General features: G+C 36.2%; 1 protein-coding gene and 1 long non-coding RNA gene across 13 annotated transcripts in view; one reads left to right on the top strand and one right to left on the bottom strand.

Annotated features, from left to right (window-relative positions):
* LOC110459212 overlaps positions 1–761 on the top strand; it is a 6,998-nt gene extending 6,237 nt beyond the window's left edge. The window contains exon 3 of the long non-coding RNA XR_002463874.1: positions 22–761. This is a non-coding gene — a long non-coding RNA (uncharacterized LOC110459212). The remainder of the gene's footprint in view (positions 1–21) is intronic.
* Positions 1–9,661, bottom strand: part of LOC110459210 (SCO-spondin-like) — a 60,325-nt gene extending 50,664 nt beyond the window's left edge. For 10 of the 12 annotated variants that reach the window (XM_021511349.1, XM_021511354.1, XM_021511358.1 and 7 more), the window contains exons 1-2: positions 9,560–9,661; positions 7,125–7,231 (exon numbers count right to left, since the gene is read on the bottom strand). In XM_021511349.1, coding sequence (XP_021367024.1) covers positions 7,125–7,209 — 85 coding nt within the window. In that variant the 5' untranslated portion in view covers positions 7,210–7,231; positions 9,560–9,661. Of the gene's footprint in view, positions 1–7,124; positions 7,232–8,672; positions 8,771–9,559 lie in introns of those variants that run through there. The other 2 variants (XM_021511351.1, XM_021511350.1) reach the window with 2 other exon arrangements.
* Positions 9,662–21,260: the final 11,599 nt, after the last annotated feature.

Genomic DNA, 21,260 nt, shown 5'->3' with positions numbered 1-21,260 from the left:
GTGATTTGTTTTAGACTTAAGGTGATATCCTACCCTACACATATACCCGTGATTTGTTTCAGACTTAAGGTGATCTCCTACCCTACACATATACCGGAGATCTGTTTTAGACTGAAGGTGATATCCTACCCTACACATATACCTGAGATTTGTTTTAGACTTAAGGTGTTATCCTACCCTACACCATATACCTGTGATTTGTTTTAGACTTAGGTGATATCCTTCTCTACACATATACCGGTGATTTGTTTTAGACTTAGGTGATATCCTACCCTACACATATACCCGTGATTTGTTTTAGACTTAAGGTGATATCCTACCCTACACATGTACCTGAGATCTGTTTTAGACTTAGGTGATATCCTTCCCTACACATACACCTGAGATCTGTTTTAGACTTAGGTGATATCCTTTTCTACACATATACCGGTGATTTGTTTTAGACTTAGGTGATATCCTTCTCTACACACATACCGGTGATTTGTTTTAGACTGAAGGTGATATCCTATCTACACATATACCCGTGATTTGTTTTAGACTTAAGGTGATATACTATCTACACATATACCGGTGATTTGTTTTAAACTGAAGGTGATATCCTACCCTACACATATACACGTGATTTGTTTTAGACTTAAGGTGATATACTATCTACACATATACCGGTGATTTATTTCAGTTTTAAGGTGATATCCTACCCTACACAAAACCGGTGATTTGGTTTAGACTTAAGGTGACCTCCTACCCTACACATATACCCCATGATTTGTTTAAGACTTAAGGTGATATCCTACCCTACACAATTTACCTGTGATTTGTTTTAAACTAAGATGATATCCTACCCTTCAAAAAAACCCGTGATTTGTTTAAGACTTAAGGTGATATCCTACCCTATAAATATACCTGTGATTTGTTTTAGACTTAAGGTGATATCCTTCTCTACACACATACCGGTGATTTGTTTTAGACTTAAGGTGATATCCTACCCTACAGATATACCCGTGATTTGTTTCAGACTTAAGGTGATCTCCTACCCTACACATATACCGGAGCTCTGTTTTAGACTGAAGGTGATATCCTACCCTACACATATCCCCGTGATTTGTTTTAGACTTAGGTGATATCCTTCCCTACACATATACCCGTGATTTGTTTTAGACTTAGGTGATATCCTTCCCTACACATATACCGGTGATTTGTTTTAGACTTAAGGTGATATCCTACCCTACACATGTACCTGATATCTGTTTTAGACTTCAGTTGATATCCTATACCGGTGATTTGTTTTAGACTGAAGGTGATATCCTATCTACACATATACCGGTGATTTGTTTCAGACTGAAGGTGATATCCTACCCTACACATATACCTGAGATTTGTTTTAGACTTAAGGTGATATCCTACCCTACACATATACCCATGATTTGTTTCAGACTTAAGGTGATCTCCTACCCTAAACATATACCGGAGATCTGTTTTAGACTGAAGGTGATATCCTACCCTACACATATACCTGAGATTTGTTTTAGACTTAAGGTGATATCCTACCCTACACATGTACCTGAGATCTGTTTTAGACTTAGGTGATATCCTTCCCTACACATACACCTGAGATCTGTTTTAGACTTAGGTGATATCCTTCCCTACACATATCCCCGTGATTTGTTTTAGACTTAGGTGATATCCTTCCCTACACATATACCCGTGATTTGTTTTAGACTTAAGGTGATATCCTATCTACACATATACCGGTGATTTGTTTTAGACTGAAGGTGATATCCTATCTACGCATATACCGGTGATTTGTTTTAGACTTAAGGTGATATCCTATCTACACATATACCGGTGATTTGTTTCAGACTGAAGGTGATATCCTACCCTACACATATACCCGTGATTTGTTTTAGACTTAAGGTGATAAACTATCTACGCATATACCGGTGATTTGTTTTAGACTTAAGGTGATATCCTATCTACGCATATACCGGTGATTTGTTTAAGACTTAAGGTGATATCCTACCCTACACATATACACGTGATTTGTTTTAGACTTAAGGTGATATACTATCTAAACATATACCGGTGATTTATTTCAGTTTTAAGGTGACCTCCTACCCTACACATATACCCCGTGATTTGTTTAAGACTTAAGGTGATATCCTACCCTACACCATATACCTGTGATTTGTTTTAAACTAAGATGATATCCTACCCTTCACAAAAACCCGTGATTTGTTTAAGACTTAAGATGATATCCTACCCTACACATATTCCTGTGATTTGATTTAGACTTAAGGTGATATCCTACCCTATAAATATACCTGTGATTTGTTTTAGACTTAAGGTGATATTCTACCCTACACATGTACCGGTGATTTGTTTTAGACTTAGGTGATATCCTACCCTACACATATACCCGTGATTTGTTTTAGACTTAAGGTGATATTCTACCCTACACATATACCGGTGATTTGTCTTAGACTTAAGGTGATATTCTACCCTACACATATACCTGTGATTTGTTTTAGACTTAAGGTGATATTCTACCCTACACATATACCGGTGATTTGTTTTAGACTTAGGTGATATCTTACCCTACTCATATACCCGTTGTTTCAGTTTTAAGTTGATATTCTTCCCTTCACATATTCCTGTGATTTGATTTAGACTTAAGGTGATATCCTACCCTATAAATATACCTTTGATTTGTTTTAGCCTTAGAAGATATCCTACCCTACACATATACCGGTGATTTGTTTTAGACTTAGGTGATATCCTACCCTATACATGTACCTGAGATCTGTTTTAGACTTAAGATACCCTACCCTACACATATAACTGAGATCTGTTTTAGACTGAAGGTGATATCCTTCCCTACACATATACCCGTGATTTGTTTTAGACTGAAGGTGATATCCTTCTCTACACAAAAACCGTGATTTGTTTAAGACTTAAGGTGATATCCTACCCTACACATGTACCTGAGATCTGTTTTAGACTGAAGGTGATATCCTTCCCTACACATATACCCGTGATTTGTTTTAGACTTAAGGTGATATCCTACCCTACACAAGTACCTGAGATCTGTTTTAGACTAAGGTGATATACTATCTTACACATATACCCGTGATTTGTTTTAGACTTAAGGTGATATCCTACCCTAGACATATACCCGTGATTTGTTTCAGACTTAAGGTGATATCCTACCCTACACCATATATCTGTGATTTGTTTTAAACGAAGGTGATATCCTACCCTTCACAAAAACCCGTGATTTGTTTAAGACTTAAGATGATATCCTACCCTACACATATATCTGAGATCTGTTTTAGACTTAAGGTGATATACTATCCTACACATATACACGTGATTTGTTTAAGAGTTAAGGTGATATCCTACATATACCCGTGATTTGTTTTAGACTTAATGTGATATCCTACCCTACACATATACCCGTGATTTGTTTTAGACTTAATGTGATATCCTACCCTACACATATACCCGTGATTTGTTTTAGACCTAAGGTGATCTCCTACCCTTCACATATACCAGTGATCTGTTTTAGTCTGAAGGTGATATCCTACCCTACACATATACCGGAGATCTGTTTTAGACTGAAGGTGATACCCTTCCCTACACATATACCCGTGATTTGTTTTAGACCTAAGGTGATCTCCTACCCTACACATGTACCTGATATCTGTTTTAGACTTAAGTTGATATCCTACCCTACACATATTCCCGTGATTTGTTTTAGACCTAAGGTGATCTCCTACCCTTCACATATACCAGTGATCTGTTTTAGTCTGAAGGTGATATCCTACCCTACACATATACCGGAGATCTGTTTTAGACTGAAGGTGATATCCTTCCCTACACATATACCCGTGATTTGTTTCAGACTTAAGGGGATATCCTACCCTACACATATACACGTGATTTGTTTTAGACTTAAGGTGATATACTATCCTACACATATACCCTTGATTTGTTTAAGAGTTAAGGTGATATCCTACATATACCCGTGATTTGTTTTAGACTTAATGTGATATCCTACCCTACACATATACCCGTGACTTGTTTCAGACTTAAGGTGATATCCTACCCTACACCATATATCTGTGATTTGTTACACATGTACCTGTGATTTGTTTTAGACTTAGGTGATATCCTTCTCTACACATATACCGGTGATTTGTTTTAGACTGAAGGTGATATCCTTCCCTACACATATACCCGTGATTTGTTTAAGAGTTAAGGTGATATCCTACATATACCCGTGATTTGTTTTAGACTGAAGGTGATATCCTACCCTACACATATACCTGAGATTTGTTTTAGACTTAAGGTGATATCCTACCCTAGACATATACCCGTGATTTGTTTCAGACTTAATGTGATCTCCTACCCTACACATATACCGGAGATCTGTTTTAGACTGAAGGGGATATCCTACCCTACACATATACACGTGATTTGTTTTAGACTTAAGGTGATATACTATTCACACATATACCTTTGATTTGTTTTAGCCTTAGAAGATATCCTACCCTACACATATACCGGTGATTTGTCTTAGCCTGAGAAGATATCCTACCCTACATATATACCCGTGATTTGTTTTAGAGTTAAGGTGATATACTATCCTACACATATACCCGTGATTTGTTTAAGAGTTAAGGTGATATCCTACCCTACATATATACCCGTGATTTGTTTTAGACTTAAGGTGATATACTATCCTACACATATACCCTTTAGACTGAAGGTGATATCCTACCCTTCACCATATACCTGTGATTTGTTTTAGACTTAAGGTGATATACTATCCTACACATATACCCTTTAGACTGAAGGTGATATCCTACCCTTCACCATATACCTGTGATTTGTTTTAGACTTAAGGTGATATACTATCCTACACATATACCCGTGATTTGTTTAAGACTTAAGGTGATATCCTACCCTACACATATACCCGTGATCTGTTTTAGACTGAAGGTGATATCCTACCCTACACATATACCTGAGATTTGTTTTAGACTGAAGGTGATATCCTACCCTACACCATATACCTGTGATTTGTTTTAGACTTAAGGTGATATACTATCCTACACATATACCTGTGATTTGTTTTAAACTAAGGTGATATCCTACCCTTCACAAAAACCCGTGATTTGTTTAAGACTTAAGATGATATCCTACCCTACACACATTCCTGTGATTTGATTTAGACTTAAGGTGATATCCTACCCTATAAATATACCTGTGATTTGTTTTAGACTGAAGGTGATATTCTACCCTACACATATATCTGAGATCTGTTTTAGACTTAATGTGATATACCATCCTACACATATACCTTTGATTTGTTTTAGCCTTAGAAGATATCCTACCCTACACATATACCGGTGATTTGTTTTAGACTTAGGTGATATCCTACCCTACACATATACCGGTGATTTGTTTTAGCCTAAGAAGATATCCTACCCTACACATATACCCGTGATTTGTTTTAGACTGAAGGTGATATACTATCTACACATATACCCGAGATGTGTTTCAGACTTAAGGTGATATCCTACTCTACACATGTACCTGATATCTGTTTTAGACTTCAGTTGATATCCTACCCTACACATATACCCGTGATTTTTTTTAGACCTAAGGTGATCTCCTACCCTACACATGTACCTGATATCTGTTTTAGACTTCAGTTGATATCCTACCCTACACATATACCCGTAATTTGTTTTAGACCTAAGGTGATCTCCTACCCTACACATGTACCTGAGATCTGTTTTAGACTTAGGTGATATCCTTTTCTACACATATACCGGTGATTTGTTTTAGACTTAGGTGATATCCTACCCTACACATATACCGGTGATTTGTTTTAACCTAAGAAGATATCCTACCCTACACATATACCAGTGATTTGTTTTAGACTGAAGGTGATATACTATCTACACATATACCCGAGATGTGTTTCAGACTTAAGGTGATATCCTACTCTACACATGTACCTGATATCTGTTTTAGACTTCAGTTGATATCCTACCCTACACATATACCCGTGATTTGTTTAAGACTTAAGGTGATATCCTACCCTACACATATACCTGAGATTTGTTTTAGACTTAAGGTGATATCCTACCCTACACATATACCCGTGATCTGTTTTAGACTGAAGGTGATATCCTACCCTACACATATACCCGTGATCTGTTTTAGACTGAAGGTGATATCCTACCCTTCACATATACCAGTGATCTGTTTTAGTCTTAAGGTGATATCCTACCCTACACATGTACCTGAGATTTGTTTAAGACTTAAGGTGATATCCTACCCTACACATATACCCGTGATGTGTTTTAGACTTAAGGTGATATTCTTCCCTATACATATACCTGAGATGTGTTTTAGACTTAAGATCCCCTACCCTACACATATATTTGAGATGTGTTTCAGACTTAAGGTGATATCCTCCCCTACACATACACCTGTGATTTGTTTTAGACTTAAGGTGATATCCTACCCTACACATACACCTGTGATTTGTTTAAGACTTAAGGTGATATCCTACCCTACTCATATACCCGTGATTTGTTTAAGACTTAAGGTGATATCCTACCCTACACATATCCCCGTGATGTGTTTTAGACTTAAGGTGATATTCTTCCCTATACATATACCTGAGATGTGTTTTAGACTTAAGATACCCTACCCTACACATATATTTGAGATGTGTTTCAGACTTAAGGTGATATCCTACCCTACACATACACCTGTGATTTGTTTTAGACTTAAGGTGATATCCTACCCTACACATGTACCGGTGATTTGTTCTAGACTTAGGTGATATCCTACCCTATACTTAAATACTTATCTAATCGGGGGGCTGCTGTGGTCGAGTGGTGAAGACGTCTTCAATTGATATTGCGGTATACGAATGCCTTTGTATACCGCAATATCTGTGTTAAGCATTTAATTGAATAGCTGATGAACCTACTGCTCAAGGCTAAATAAAGAACTTGAAATTGAACATGTGATTAGAGTGCCAGGAGGTTGTAACCATAACAAACGCCTTAAAAATCGAGAATGACCGATGGTGAATCTTATACCTGTCGATGTACAGAGAAGCAGAAGTTGTAACGTGGTCAAGACAGTGGTCAGTCCGCCAAGGACACGTAGCAGCGGTAACACCATCTTCTATTTCTGCAGTCCTGTTCTGGTGTAAATAACAAAACAGCAAATTAACAGATAAACATGACTGTATACGAGAAATATATGAAGAAAAGGTTATCGTATGATATTTTCCCTTTCTTACCCTGACGAGATCTCCATATCAGCACGAAAGACCCCTCGGGTTAAAATCTATCGAGGATTTTTTCTCTTCAAAATATTCACAATTTTATACTGGCCATCGCAAGGTTGTATTGTATTTTTTTTTTTTTTATCAAAATTCTATGGTGATGGATGTATCGCCTTTGTGTATTCAGACCCCGGGGTCATGAAACAAACTTAAACTTAAGTTTTTGCTTAGCCAATCACGTATGACGTCTCTTTTGATGGCATTGTCTGTGGTTGGTAAAGTCAAGACTAAAGGCAATTTTAGACTTAGGCCTATGATCGTGTCATGATCCTAGGGACATGTCTAAGTATCATTGGTAAATACATACTTTCAGAAAGTGTACGAATATGATCATAGCTTTGAAGGTACCGTCTGGGAGCCATATCTAATAAAATCACGGTAAATTCCAACATCTGCGGATTCGGCAACAAAGCTAGGTAATGAGGTTATATATTATTTAATCATAGCCTTTTGCTTCGGTCGATACCTGGATTTATCGACCAAAGAAAAGATATATTGACCAAGGACTATTTATCGACCCGAGAAAAGATATATTAACCGAGCACAATGCATCTTTTTTCGGGTCGATAAATCCAGGTATCGACCATAGTTAACGGCCACAATTGTTTTATTATTTTCAAAACAGTAATGTAAACAATTTTAAAAAAGGCATATTAAACCAGGGCCCGTATTCATGAAACCGTTCTCATGCTTAAGCAAGGATTTTGTGCTCAAGCCGAATTTCTTGTTCCCGTTATAAATCAATAAAAAAAACATATTTTGTCAATAATTTGGGGGGAAATTGAAGAATACTGTTTTCAATATTTACATTTGACTTTTTGATTGTTTGACATGATTTAAATGAGTTATAAAAATGTTAGTTTGAGCACAGAATCCATGCTTGAGCTTGAGAACGGTTTCATGAATACGGGCCCAGGTCTCCTGCATGAAAATGCTCAAAAATTGTTACAGGCGGCACATCATGCGGTATAGCTTCCCTTCTTTTCATTAAACAAGTATGCGCGAAACATGCCCCTATTCAAGTTTAATGCTTAATTTTGAGTGAAAAAATATTTGAAAATGCTTTAAAAATGGAATATGAGGATAGAACAGCTTTCAGTTGGCATTCATGGTAAAGATAAACGGCAAACGGAACATGAAATATTCAGCATAAAGCGCGAGTCATTTTTGATTTGTCACGTTCTAGTTGGCTTTCATTGGACTATGATACCGACAGAAAGCAGTTCAATGCTTACATGTATCCTTAAATTCATGGCAAATAACCATCACTTTCATAATATCATCTTAAAATCCTTACCTATAATCAGATTAATCCATCGTCATTAAGGATCCCCGTACCACTGCCAAAAACTGTGTTGGAAACTGTTTTTTACAGTGGTTATAGCTTTGATAAATAATTTCTGAAAAGAAACCAATACCTTGCAGGATTTTTATGAAAATTAATAATTATGAAATAAACAAAATATAATCGACAGCAGTGTTTTGAGTGTAAAATCTCAGCAGGGCTAGACCGGGATTCGAACCCTGGATTTCACCTTGTCATACGATCGCTCTTACCGATAGAGCTACCTGGTCATACGATCTAAACAGAAGTTAAGGGGAGGTTACTGTATATAGGAAAACACAGTTCAGTGGGACAGGGATCCTCAAGTATGCACACATTTGGTCGAATATCAGACATGTGCCAGGTTATTTGTTAATACTCACCAAGTTTCATCACTTCATTCATTCGAAAGTTATCTTGAACTTGAATTTGTGACACAGACAGACAGCAATATATTATGTAATATGCAATCTTTGTAGACATACTTAATTCTAGACTGAACTTTAGTATGTCAAACTTGTTGAAAATTATCAGAATAAAAACAATTTGTGTCATAGACTAAAAAAAATCCTTAACATTTGATATGAGGGGTCTCAATTTTCGAGAAAATATCCGACAGACGTCATTAAGAAGCATTAATGGCAGTTAATAATATTTGAAAAGGAGGGTGACAATTTTTCCGAGAAAACGAGCAAAACCCGTCATTTTACATGTAAAAGAAGCATTAACGCCCCAAAAGGAGGGACAAATCCCTTCCCGACCTTGTCATTTACCATCCAGTACTCCGTGACCCCAAAACATATTAAATTCCCCGTCCCTTCCCATATCCACCACTGAACACAGTATACATGCGTACATACCTTCACGTCCGAAGATTCGAGCATGGAGACACAGACTGGCGTGTGCTGGAGAATGAGTGTATCTATATTTTATTAACATAGGGCCTATTGTATATATAATACTGCTAACGAGATTGTCTCTTAAACAACATCCGTTAACGACCAACTGCTTGACATGAAGTTCAACGCACATTTGAAAATCAACTTTCTCTCAAGGACTATAAGTGGTTTACGACGAAGTTGGGTCACGAGATGGGACCATATTTATCTGTCAATAAAATGTACAATGCAAGATATGATTTAAATTGTACGCATACCTCTCTCTCTCACACACACACACACACACGGTACGACCCTCTCCCCCCTCCCCCTCCCCTCTCAAAACAAAAAAGAAAGATATATATTTGTGTTAAAAAAATATGTATATAAAAATAAATAATAAAATTATAAAAAAAAATGAATGCAAAAATACAAATAGACATAGGTGTTCAAATTATAAGCAATACTGTTTTTACTCACTGGATATCATATGACCGACTTAATAAGAACTTGTTCCCTTGGTAACAGATTTGCAAATTTGACCATCAAAGTTTGCAGTTATTCGCTTCCTCACTATCGCCTTTGTTAATATATGTAACTGTTGTAACCTACGACCGAATAGGACTCGCAAGAAACTAAATTGTCCTTGCAACCGCAACTGACAAAATACGTACGCAGTTGTTCACTTAGTAACAGATGACTCAATCTGAAACAAACATTTAGATGCTACCTTGGTAACAGATGACCCAGTCTGAAATACATATTAAAATGTTACCTTGGTAACAGATGATTCAGTCTGAAATAAATATTAAGATGTTTCCTTGGTGACAGATGATTCAGTCTGAAACAAATATCAAAATGTTCCCTTGGTAACATATGACTCAGTCTGAAATACATACTAAGATGTTCCCTTGGTAACAGATGATTCAGTCTGAAATAGATATTAAAATGTTCCCTTGGTAACAGATGATTCAGTCTGAAACAAATATTAAAATGTTCCCTTGGTAACAGATGAGTCAGCCTGAAATACATACTAAGATGTTCCCTTGGTAACAGATGATTCAGTCTGAAACAAATATCAAAATGTTCCCTTGGTAACAGATGATTCAGTCTGAAATAGATATTAAAATGTTCCCTTGGTAACAGATGATTAAGTCTGAAAAAAACATTAAGATGTTCCCTTGGTGACAGATGATTCAGTCTGAAATAAATATTAAGATGTTACCTTGGTAACAGCTGACCCAGCCTGAAATTCATATTAACATGTTCCCTTGGTGACAGATGACTCAGCCTGAAATGAATATTAAGATGTTCCCTTGGTAACAGATGATTCAGTCTGAAACAAATATAAAATGTTCCCTTGGTGACAGATGATTCAGTCTGAAATACATATTAAAATGTTCCCTTGGTGACAGATGATTCAGTCTGAAACAAATATTAAAATGTTCCCTTGGTAAGATATGATTCAGTCTGAAATAAATATTAAAATGTTACCTTGGTAACAGATGAGTCAGCCTGAAATACATACTAAGATGTTCCCTTGGTAACAGATGATTCAGTCCGAAATAGATATTAAAATGTTCCCTTGGTAACAGATGATTAAGTCTGAAAAAAACATTAAGATGTTCCCTTGGTGACAGATGATTCAGTCTGGAATAAATATTAAGATGTTACCTTGGTGACAGATGATTCAGTCTGAAATAAATATTAAGATGTTACCTTGGTAACAGCTGACCCAGCCTGAAATTCATATTAAGATGTTCCCTTGGTGACAGATGACTCAGCCTGAAATAAATATTAAGATGTTCCCTTGGTAACAGATGATTCAGTCTGAAGCAAATATAAAATGTTCCCTTGGTGACAGATGATTCAGTCTGACATAAATATTAAAATGTTCCCTTAATAACAGATGACCCAGCCTGAAATACATACTAAGATGTTCCCTTGGTTACAGATTACCCAGCCTGAAACAAATACTAGGATTTATTTCTTTGGTAATAGATGGCTTTGCTTGAAACAAGTTTGAAGTTAATCTCTTGTTAGATATTAACGCAACCTGAAACTAATATTAAGATTTGCTTCCTTAAAAAGGACATTTCATTTAATTGTGGTTCAGAATACTTATCGATTATTCAAGGCAATTGTAAAAACCTTTTTTGGAAAGATGTATTCCAATCATGGAGAAAAATAGCTGATAAAGAAGATTGTATGAGAGAGATGAAAAGTAGATTGAAAATGCCTATTTGGTATAACAAATATTTTACAGTAGGAGCCAAGTGTTTATTTTATAAGCAATGGTTTGAAAAGGGTGTTATAATTATAAATGACTTATTAAAAGATAATAACTCTGGTATTTTCTATAGTTTTATAGAATTTACACAAAAATTTGATGTAAAAACTAACTTTCTCACATATCAAGGTATTATTAATACTATAAAAAACTACATGTCCAATGATGATACTTTGAATACTTTGATTAGCTGTCCATACATACCCTTAAATTTAGAAATATTTATGAGGCATAAAAAAAGGAACTCAATATTTGTATAAGTTGTTGTGCCAAAATAGTACCATATCCACTGGGAAAAACAAATGGAATGAATTGTTTGAATTCGATGATGACACATGGAAAATGATATATATGATTCCTTTTACAGTAACTAGAAATTCAAAATTACAATGGCTTCAATACAGAATAAATCAACACATTTTAACAACAAACTCTTATCTAGTTAAAGCAGCTCTTACCGATAGTGCTCTTTGTTTTCAATGTAAGACTGAAATAGAGACAATAATTCACACACTATGGGAATGTGAGAAAGTACAAGACTTTTTACAAAATTTTGAATTCCTTCTTGATGCATTGTTAATCCCATTTGATTTTAGGCAGCAGTATACAGTAGAGGGTTGTGGCCATGGGTGATCTTTTTGTTAAATGGCTAACTCCTGTATAATGAAATGTAAAAAAAATATAAAAACAAAACTGTACTAAAATTGGTATAAGCATGATGAAGTGGGCTATGTGAGCTTCACATTTGTAAAAAAGAAAGAAGATTTTTTTGGTTCGAGAATAAAATTTTGGCCATAATCCGAAAGGGTGCGTACACATGAAAAAAGCTAGCTTTACAGGAGGTAAAATTTTGACAACAGCACACGACGCAAAATTGCAAAAAATCAAGTTTTACAACTTTACTGGGACCCAGATAATTCTGTAACCAGGAAGCTAATCTTTAATTTCAGACAGATCTGAGGAAAAAAGATACTAGTTGCGGGGGTCAAATTTTGGGTTAAAAATAGCAATTTTTGGCATTTTTTGGTAATTTTTGATGTGGTAACCATGGTTTTCACAAAAGTGACATACATAGAAAAAAGATGTTAATACACTTCTCAGTACTTTATATGTATTGTAAATGTAATGCAGTTTACAAATATATATACATGTATACATGTGTTGTGTAGGGTAAATCCGCTGTGTTTACATTTCCTCGACATGTGCCTTGTTTATCAGAGTCGGGCCATTTCTACTGTATACTGCTACCTTAACAAGGAAACATTCATTTTCGGTTTATTTAATCAAAATAGTATCAGTAGAAGGGTAGATAATACCATAATTTTACTTATAAAACAATATATTTATAAATCGAGATGTTTACAAATGTCATTGTCAGTAGCTGCACTTAAGAACCTTATCAAGGACAAATATTTTACTCAGAGATATATTGCTGTTAATAAAAGTGAATTATTTTCATTGAAATTCAATACTGAATGGAAAAAATGGGAAAGTCTAATTAATATTGCTTAAACCCTGTCTTTGCCAAAATATGAACAAATAACTATCAAATTTTCTTATATAAACGTGTACTTCTAAATACTTATATGTAAAACTCCTTGAANTACAAAATATTACAAAAAATAAAATAAAATATGATTTGCTTCCTTGGTAACTTATTCCCTCACATAACATTTATTTCAGGAATATATTATCTGGGCAACAGAGAACTAAATGTGACAATCAGAGTACCTTGTTATTTCCGAAACATCAGAGTAACACATAATTAAACAGGTCCATTTACATGGTTTCTTTTTCATTAAGGTGACAATTCTCCGAATTCCGATCATGTAGGTTCTCAAGTATATCGTTAAGTAACACTGGAGTGTCCTCATGAAATATTATGATGCTTAGCTGCGATCTTCGGTCAAGTGCTATGAGTGGACAATGTCGGTTTTCGAAGTGTCCACTCTAGAGAGTCATATTACGCCGTCAGTCTGGAAATTTCATTTTATTGTTCCGCATTCAGTATTTACATCATTTAAACGCAAATATTCGATTTCTAACTGAGTCTAATTTAGGAAATATGAATAGCATAATACTTAATTAGTTTCAATACTTATCATAAACGGTCTAAGTATTCTCACTTGATATTGAACATCATGCACGTGCAGTAAGCAGTCGTTGTGTTGTACGACAGTTTAAGAGGCAAATGATAACATTTTTTTATAGAATAAAACATTTATTGCTGGGTTTACATAAGATTTATCAGTTTGGAAATGTGAAATATCAAACTTTTATACTTGATACACAAACAATGAACACGGTTTAATACATATATTGTTTGTGCATAATACTGCCGTCACACCGGACTGGCGTCCTTACCGCGTCCTAAACTGTCATATTTTGGAGAACGCCGATGGTCTCATTGAGAACGCCAATGATTTTTCAAAAATAAATCCAGATTTCGAGTCAGCCGTCACACCGGAGTTCTGTGCTCTGCGATCTGTGTATGTACACGGCGTTCCCAACACGACCTTACCGCGTTCTTACTGCGTCCTTGGAGTTTCTATTGAGTTTACACGGCGTCACTGCGGCGTCCATACGGCGATCAGCGGCGACCCCACTGCGACCCCACTGCGTTCTTAGCGTTTCTACCACGACCTTACCGCGTGCATGGCGTTCCCACGGCGACTGCAGGGCGACCCAACGGCGTCCTCGCTGCGAGTATAAAACTCCACTGTTCTTTCGGAAAGCTTCATTCATTATTTTACTCTCATCCGTTGAGGTCATGCATTTTATCTGCCCTGACATCGCGGTAAGGACGCCATAGACGTGATGGGGTCGTGGTAAGGACGCAGTAAGGTCGCCATTGGTTCCCCCGATCCTTTTCTCTGCGTTTACATGGCGACTCTACCACGTCTGTACTACGTTCCTTTGGCGTTGTTCAGGTTCCTACTGCGATGCTACGGCGACCATAGCGACCTCAGGGCGATCCCACGGCGTCCTGAGCCAGGACGCGCTCAGGAAGCCGAACCTCGGCGTTCACTTTGAACATGTCCAAAGTAAATGCCGTCGCTCTGCGACCTTCGGCGTCCTTGGGGTCCCCACGGCGTCTTGATGCGTTCTCACCACGACCCTACGGCGTCCATGGCGTCCCTTCCACGTCCTGGGTCGCCGTAGGGACGCCGTAGGGACGCCAGTCCGGTGTGACGGCTGTATAAAGTAAAACTTTGATATTATTTAGGTCAAATTTATCAATTTTGTTTATGTGTTGTTTAAGTTCCTTTGTATAAGTATACATTATGTTACTAATTGCTAATTACAATATTTTATTTTTATAATAAACTTACAGGGATCTTAATAATGCCGAAATGTATTGTAAATGTACTGTTAACCCTTTTACCCCTATGTAACTTCAATAAACTCTTCCATGCATTGATTTGGATGAGTCCATTATGGTCTACAGTAGTGAATGGGTTAAGCGTTAGTGCCGGTTGAGATTTTTCTTCCCTTCGTTTTCACATTGGTTCGAGCTGGACAATTTGATATACAATTTCGAAATTCGACATACTAATTACACATTTCTAATAGGTAAGTCGATATATTGAGTAAGTATTTACATATAATTTTTTTTGGAGCGAGGGAGCAAATTTTGTATTGTTATCGTAAACTTTATTTATCATTACAATAATGAGACAAGGTATAACCACTTTATTAATCGATCTTGTTGGTCGGGTGCAAGTGCCTGTGGGTCTTGATGTGGAAGGAAACCGGAGTACCACCTGCAGACTCCATATCTGTATCTCGTCCGATCCGTGAATCGAACCCAGGCTGTCTTATTGAAAGTCGAGTGCGCTTTCCACTGCCGCATGTCACTCGACCATCTTAAAATTTGTAGGCATGTGATGAAATGATTTGTTTGCGTTTTTGGAAGTAAAAAGTGTCAAAACATTCACACGTCGTTGTTTGTGTGAACCTATCCCGAGGGTTGCATACACCTACCCTCAAGATAGTGTCAGGCTGTATTACAATCCAAATCAAGCGAATTATTCTTGGATTTAGAGTGTTTTTCATTCTTTCTTTCTTTTTGTAATCATGCACCTTATTAAATGTATTCACCATCTAATAAATTATCAAATGTATAAGATTATTTCAAAACTTAATAATATCTTGCAAATGTATTCGACATCTTATCAATATTTCCATTTAATACATTTTATAAAAGCGTTTTGTCATTTTAATTCCGCGAAGAAACATGACCATAGAGTTGCATGGTTCTAGATATATATTTCTCGATACAGGTAATTATTTGAGTATACACACTCCTACTGGTTCACTTTGAGGAGAACATATATAACTTTAACACTATTTAATGAAATCAGTTTAAGCTCACATTCGTTTACAATGAAACTAAAACTTTGGGGAAAGCTGAAAAAATGGAAAAACCAAACTGTACGCAGAAACAATGATTTTTGTATATCAAGAAAGTTAAAAAAAACAACGCTAGTTACCAGAGGAGAAAAGAGCCGGATTAGACAGGACTGGCGAGAGGACTTACCTCAACGAAATGTCACATCCGGTAAGGAGAGAGGTCCGAATTAGAAAGGGGCAGATTAACACTATATGATTTAATTTTGCCTATCACCCCCATAATATTTTTTTTGGTATATACCTAAAAAGAAAAACAACTGATGATGGAACTGCTTTTTATAACGCAGCTTTTTTTTTAGCGCAATTGTTTAGTTTACGTAAACATTAAATAAATCTTTAACTGTGCATTTACAACGTGTTTGTCAACTTTTTAAAAATTAAATTATAAAGAATGCCCAAGATTTTGTTTTGGTATATACGGTATATAACAAAAAAAAGTTGTGCACTTTTTTGCATAAACCACTTCGTGGATTTATGCAAAGTGAACCTTTTTTTTCGGTATATACCGTATATACCAAAACAAAATCTTGGTCATTCCTTAATTATATCGCTGAAACAACGTAAAAGTGAGTTGTTTATGTGGGAGGAAAACGAAGAACCTGAAGAAAACTCACCTGATCGGGCAGGTGACCCCATACCTGTTCACGTCGGATCGGGGAGTCGAACCCCGGTCTTGGTGAAAGGCTGGAGCGATTTTCACTGCGCCATCCAATCAACCAACTAAATGATAATTCTTACATGTTTCAATCTTAGAAACAAAGTTTTGAGTAAGTTTAGTCTGTTTTGTGACATTTTACACGGGCGACACAGAGTTATCTCGGCAATGTTTATTGATATCGACTTCACGTTAAATAGTGTCATTAAAATTCCAGAGATCTTAATATTAAGTTATTAACTATGCAAATTTATCTTTAGCGTGGAGCCCGAGTCAAGATATAGGCAAAGATTTCCCCATTATTTCACCGCATATGGAGTTGAGAAAGTATGCCCAACGCCTGTCGATCTGACATTGGTAAGTACTTCATATTCTCCGCTTATGGTATTTTTTGCCCGTCTATGTCTGTAATAATATTGAAATGAAACAGTGAGTTAAATTTTAAGCAAGCATAATACCCAAAATGAATAATTATACCCAAAACTAAATTAAGGGGAGGTTATTGTATGTGAAAGTCTCTAGTGGTTTGTCAGCAATGGCACAGGGATCCTTAATGTATAAAAAGTCGTTGTCAGGATTGTAACTTCTTACAGAAGGAAATGATTTGATGAAGCGTGTTATCTTCAAATAACATCAGTAAAAGATCTGATCTGTGCCACTTTCAGGGCCAGGAATTTAAAAATCAAAACTGTAAGATAGGGATTCCCAGCTCCGACACTTCGGAAACTGAGCAAGGTCGCACATGTTAAAGTTACAAAATGTCATGCAACAAGCTGTGCTTACAAAAGGAGCATTTGAGGTAACCTGACCGTAGCTGCATTTCTCAGTCCATACTTTACCTTAACCCCAAAACCGAGCCAAAAATGTTAAACCTGATGTAATTAGTAAGGCACATAAGCAAGTGAAATACTATAACCCAAGCTACCGTACTAAAATTTAATAATGACCATGAAAAAGTCACCAACGTCACAGAGGTCATGGTCAAAGGCGAAGTTCACAAAAAGCTGTGAAATATGATGTACTTATCAAGAGACTTTTGTAGAGAAGTATGCGAAGTTGTATGACCGTAGGTGCAAACGTTAGTCTTAACCTGATGCAAACTGAAACATGAGGTCACACAGGTCAAGGTCAAAGATGAGGGTCGTAAAAAAGGCAAGAAACCTGCTTTTTTCATCAAGGCATATACGCATGTGAGATTGCATGCCATCAGCTACAATACGTAGTCCATTACTGACGTCAACACAAGCCGAACGCATAGTTGCGTATGTATGTATACGCCATTGTAACAGTATGCCACGCTGAGAAACGCTGATGGGATGTTAAACATAACGCATCCCCACGTAACACATCTCCATGGATTCAACATTGAACAACATTTTTAAAACCAAATCGTTCTGTTTATATGATTTGACCACTTAAACGATACCATGTAACAATTCTTTAAATACGCTATACGCACCATGCTAGTAAGTCCCCTTCATTCGGTCGGGTAGTTTTTATTCGTGTCATTATTCCTTTGAACCTCATGGAGTTGGGTCTATTGCGCTCCTGAAAAAGGTCAACAAAATACAGTTAATGAAAAATGCATTTTTGACAAATATTAATCTGTTGGTCATGTCTATGCTGTCTTTATTGGATGTATTTAACCCTTCAAACGGAACGCTTCGGAATTTGACAAATTATTTTATCATCGTTGAATGTAATATTTTCCATGCAAGTATTTTTCGACCTAATTGGTGAGCATAATGTTAATAAAATTGAGGTAGTTGACTGTATCTAGCGCTGTATGTAAGTGTTTAGAAAACCTGACTGAACTTGTGATGAACATCTTCATATAAGATTTTTCCATTTTAAAGTCCATACGAAGCTAAACGCACTGTAAAGAGAGATTTTATACATTTTTTACGTGAAATTTGTTGAAAATCTGCATGATTGACCATGGTCTTATATCAATGTAAGATACTTTACAAAATTGTAATCAGAATGTAGTTTTATATTTAGACTTGACCAAAGAGATTAACATTAAAAATCTAAAGTGTAGAACAACTAAAGGGAAAAAAGGGGAAAAAACCTCGACTGTCACCCTAAGTCCCAATATTTCGGGCTCCTGGGCCCGTATTCATGAAATGATTCTCATTCTATAACTCAGAATCTGTGCTCTAGCCCAATCTAATGTTCCGGTGATAAATGAGTCCTAATCACCATTTTTCAACGATTCGGAAGAAAATTACCGAAACTTACAGGCAGATACCATTTTCGGTATTTATACGTGACGTTTTGGTTATGTCTTGTACTTTAAGCGAGTTACAAGAAAGTTGCTTTGAGCACATAATCCATGCTTGAGCAACGGTTTCATGTATACGGGCCCAGGCCTTCTTCACTATTCTGATTCATTATAAGAATTATGAATTTTTACAAAGTAAACTTCCCTGATACAGTGTAACAGTTTGTTTATCGATGTGATAAAAAAAAAGTTTTCTGAGCAAACATACCCCAAATATTATTATTTTTTAAACTCGTATTTATGTCTCATCAGATTACTGAGCATACCTTGTTACATCCCATTCTGAGCACACCCCAAAGTTACTTTGATTGGAGACGCGTATTACGTGTTGTGATATTGCAGCCGCTATTCGTTGGTACATGTACTATAGCTCAAATTACAAAGTTCAAATATTGTATTTCTGTCTCGAGAGACTATAAACCAATTATACACAAGCAGGTAACCAGTATAGATGGATACAATTTCTAAAAAAAATATACAATAATAGGAATTTCTGTTCCATTCACACCTATTGGTCACTGCTATTACAATGTCAACACTAGACACACGTTGATAAAAAAAAAAAAAAAAACAGTACATGACTAAGATTGGTTCTTTTTTTTTGGTACTAGCGTTTGGGAAACATTAGTTGTTGACAATCCCAACACAGACTTTATGCTGGTTAGTTAATAACTCATTGTTGGATAGACCTCAGAACATACGTGTATTGGTAAAATGTAACATGCAGATCTCGCCATAGGTATCATTGTCCACTCCCTCATGCTCGGTGTTTTCGAAATATTTCTGTTAAATCTAGGATGCGCTCGCAGAATGTCAACGCTCATTCCAAGTTCAAAGAGAAAAACGTAACCACTTTTGTTTATACACATGTTGTAGTTACGGGTAATTGACGTATTTATTTTATAAACTCGGTATTGATTGCCCAAATACTTCCGGTTCATGGACACCAATATAATTAACATGCCAGTAATACAAACCGTTTTCGTCAAACTACTCGGCAGTTATTTGGGTCATTTAGAAGCAAGGACAGCCTGGTAGCAGACTTCGTGGCGTGGTCATGCCTTGTGCCTATACTGGTGTTTAAACAGGACCGTTAGGTGATTTCTTAATGCTCGAACATTTCGTGGTAATTGAACAAGACCGTTTAAGTATTATTTAATAATGTTTTAACATGAATATTATCTTGGTGATTTTGTGGTGTTTACACAAAAGCATGAAGTTGCGTTTGTGTTGTTTAATACAGGCCGTTGAGTGATTGTAAGTGCTTGAACAAGACTAATTGGTATTTTTATGTGCTTAAACCGGAATCGAAGCGTGATTTCGTGGTTATTGAACAAGACTTTTAGTGGGTTTTTTCTTGAACAGGGCCGTTCATCCTCAACAGTTTGAATACGAATGTTAAGGAATTTCAGCGCAACTAAATAATACCTGTTAGTGACTGTTATATTCCTACATGACCATTTGATGATGTTTAAATGATTGAGCAGAACTATTGAGTGATGTTTTAATAATCAAGCATGCTCGTTTCAGTGATATCGTCCCACTTAACAGACCCGTATACTAACTTCGTGGCTTGAACAAAACCATATAGTGGGTCTTGAAAAAAGGACCGTTAAATGTTTTCGTGGTTATTGAACAGAACCATTGAATGGTTTTAGTGGTGAAGCAGCGATATTACTGAATTTTTTTTTGCTGTTGAAAATAAACTTTTAATTATTTAATGTTGTTTCCATAAGAAAAATGAATTTTTCTTCAATAGTAACGATTAGTCGGATTTGATGTGCTTAAACGGGACCGGTTTGTATTTTAAATTAACTGTTTAGTGTTTGGACAGGACTGATATGTGCTTATACAGAAATGTTTGGGGATTTACATTCTGTTTAATGTTTTATATATAAGCAATTAAGAGGAAATTAAAGTTCGGTATCAAAGTATAAGAAAAGAAGATGTACTTTTCTTCTTTTCTGTACGATAGGAAGCCAACTGTTATGGGTATTTTTGTGAGAACGAATGTTAGCACAAGCATGTCAAATAATTCAAG

This window comes from Mizuhopecten yessoensis, unplaced genomic scaffold (assembly GCF_002113885.1).
Source record: "Mizuhopecten yessoensis strain PY_sf001 unplaced genomic scaffold, ASM211388v2 scaffold9987, whole genome shotgun sequence".
NCBI lineage: Eukaryota > Metazoa > Mollusca > Bivalvia > Pectinida > Pectinidae > Mizuhopecten > Mizuhopecten yessoensis.
This window is presented reverse-complemented; position numbering and strand designations above follow the sequence as displayed.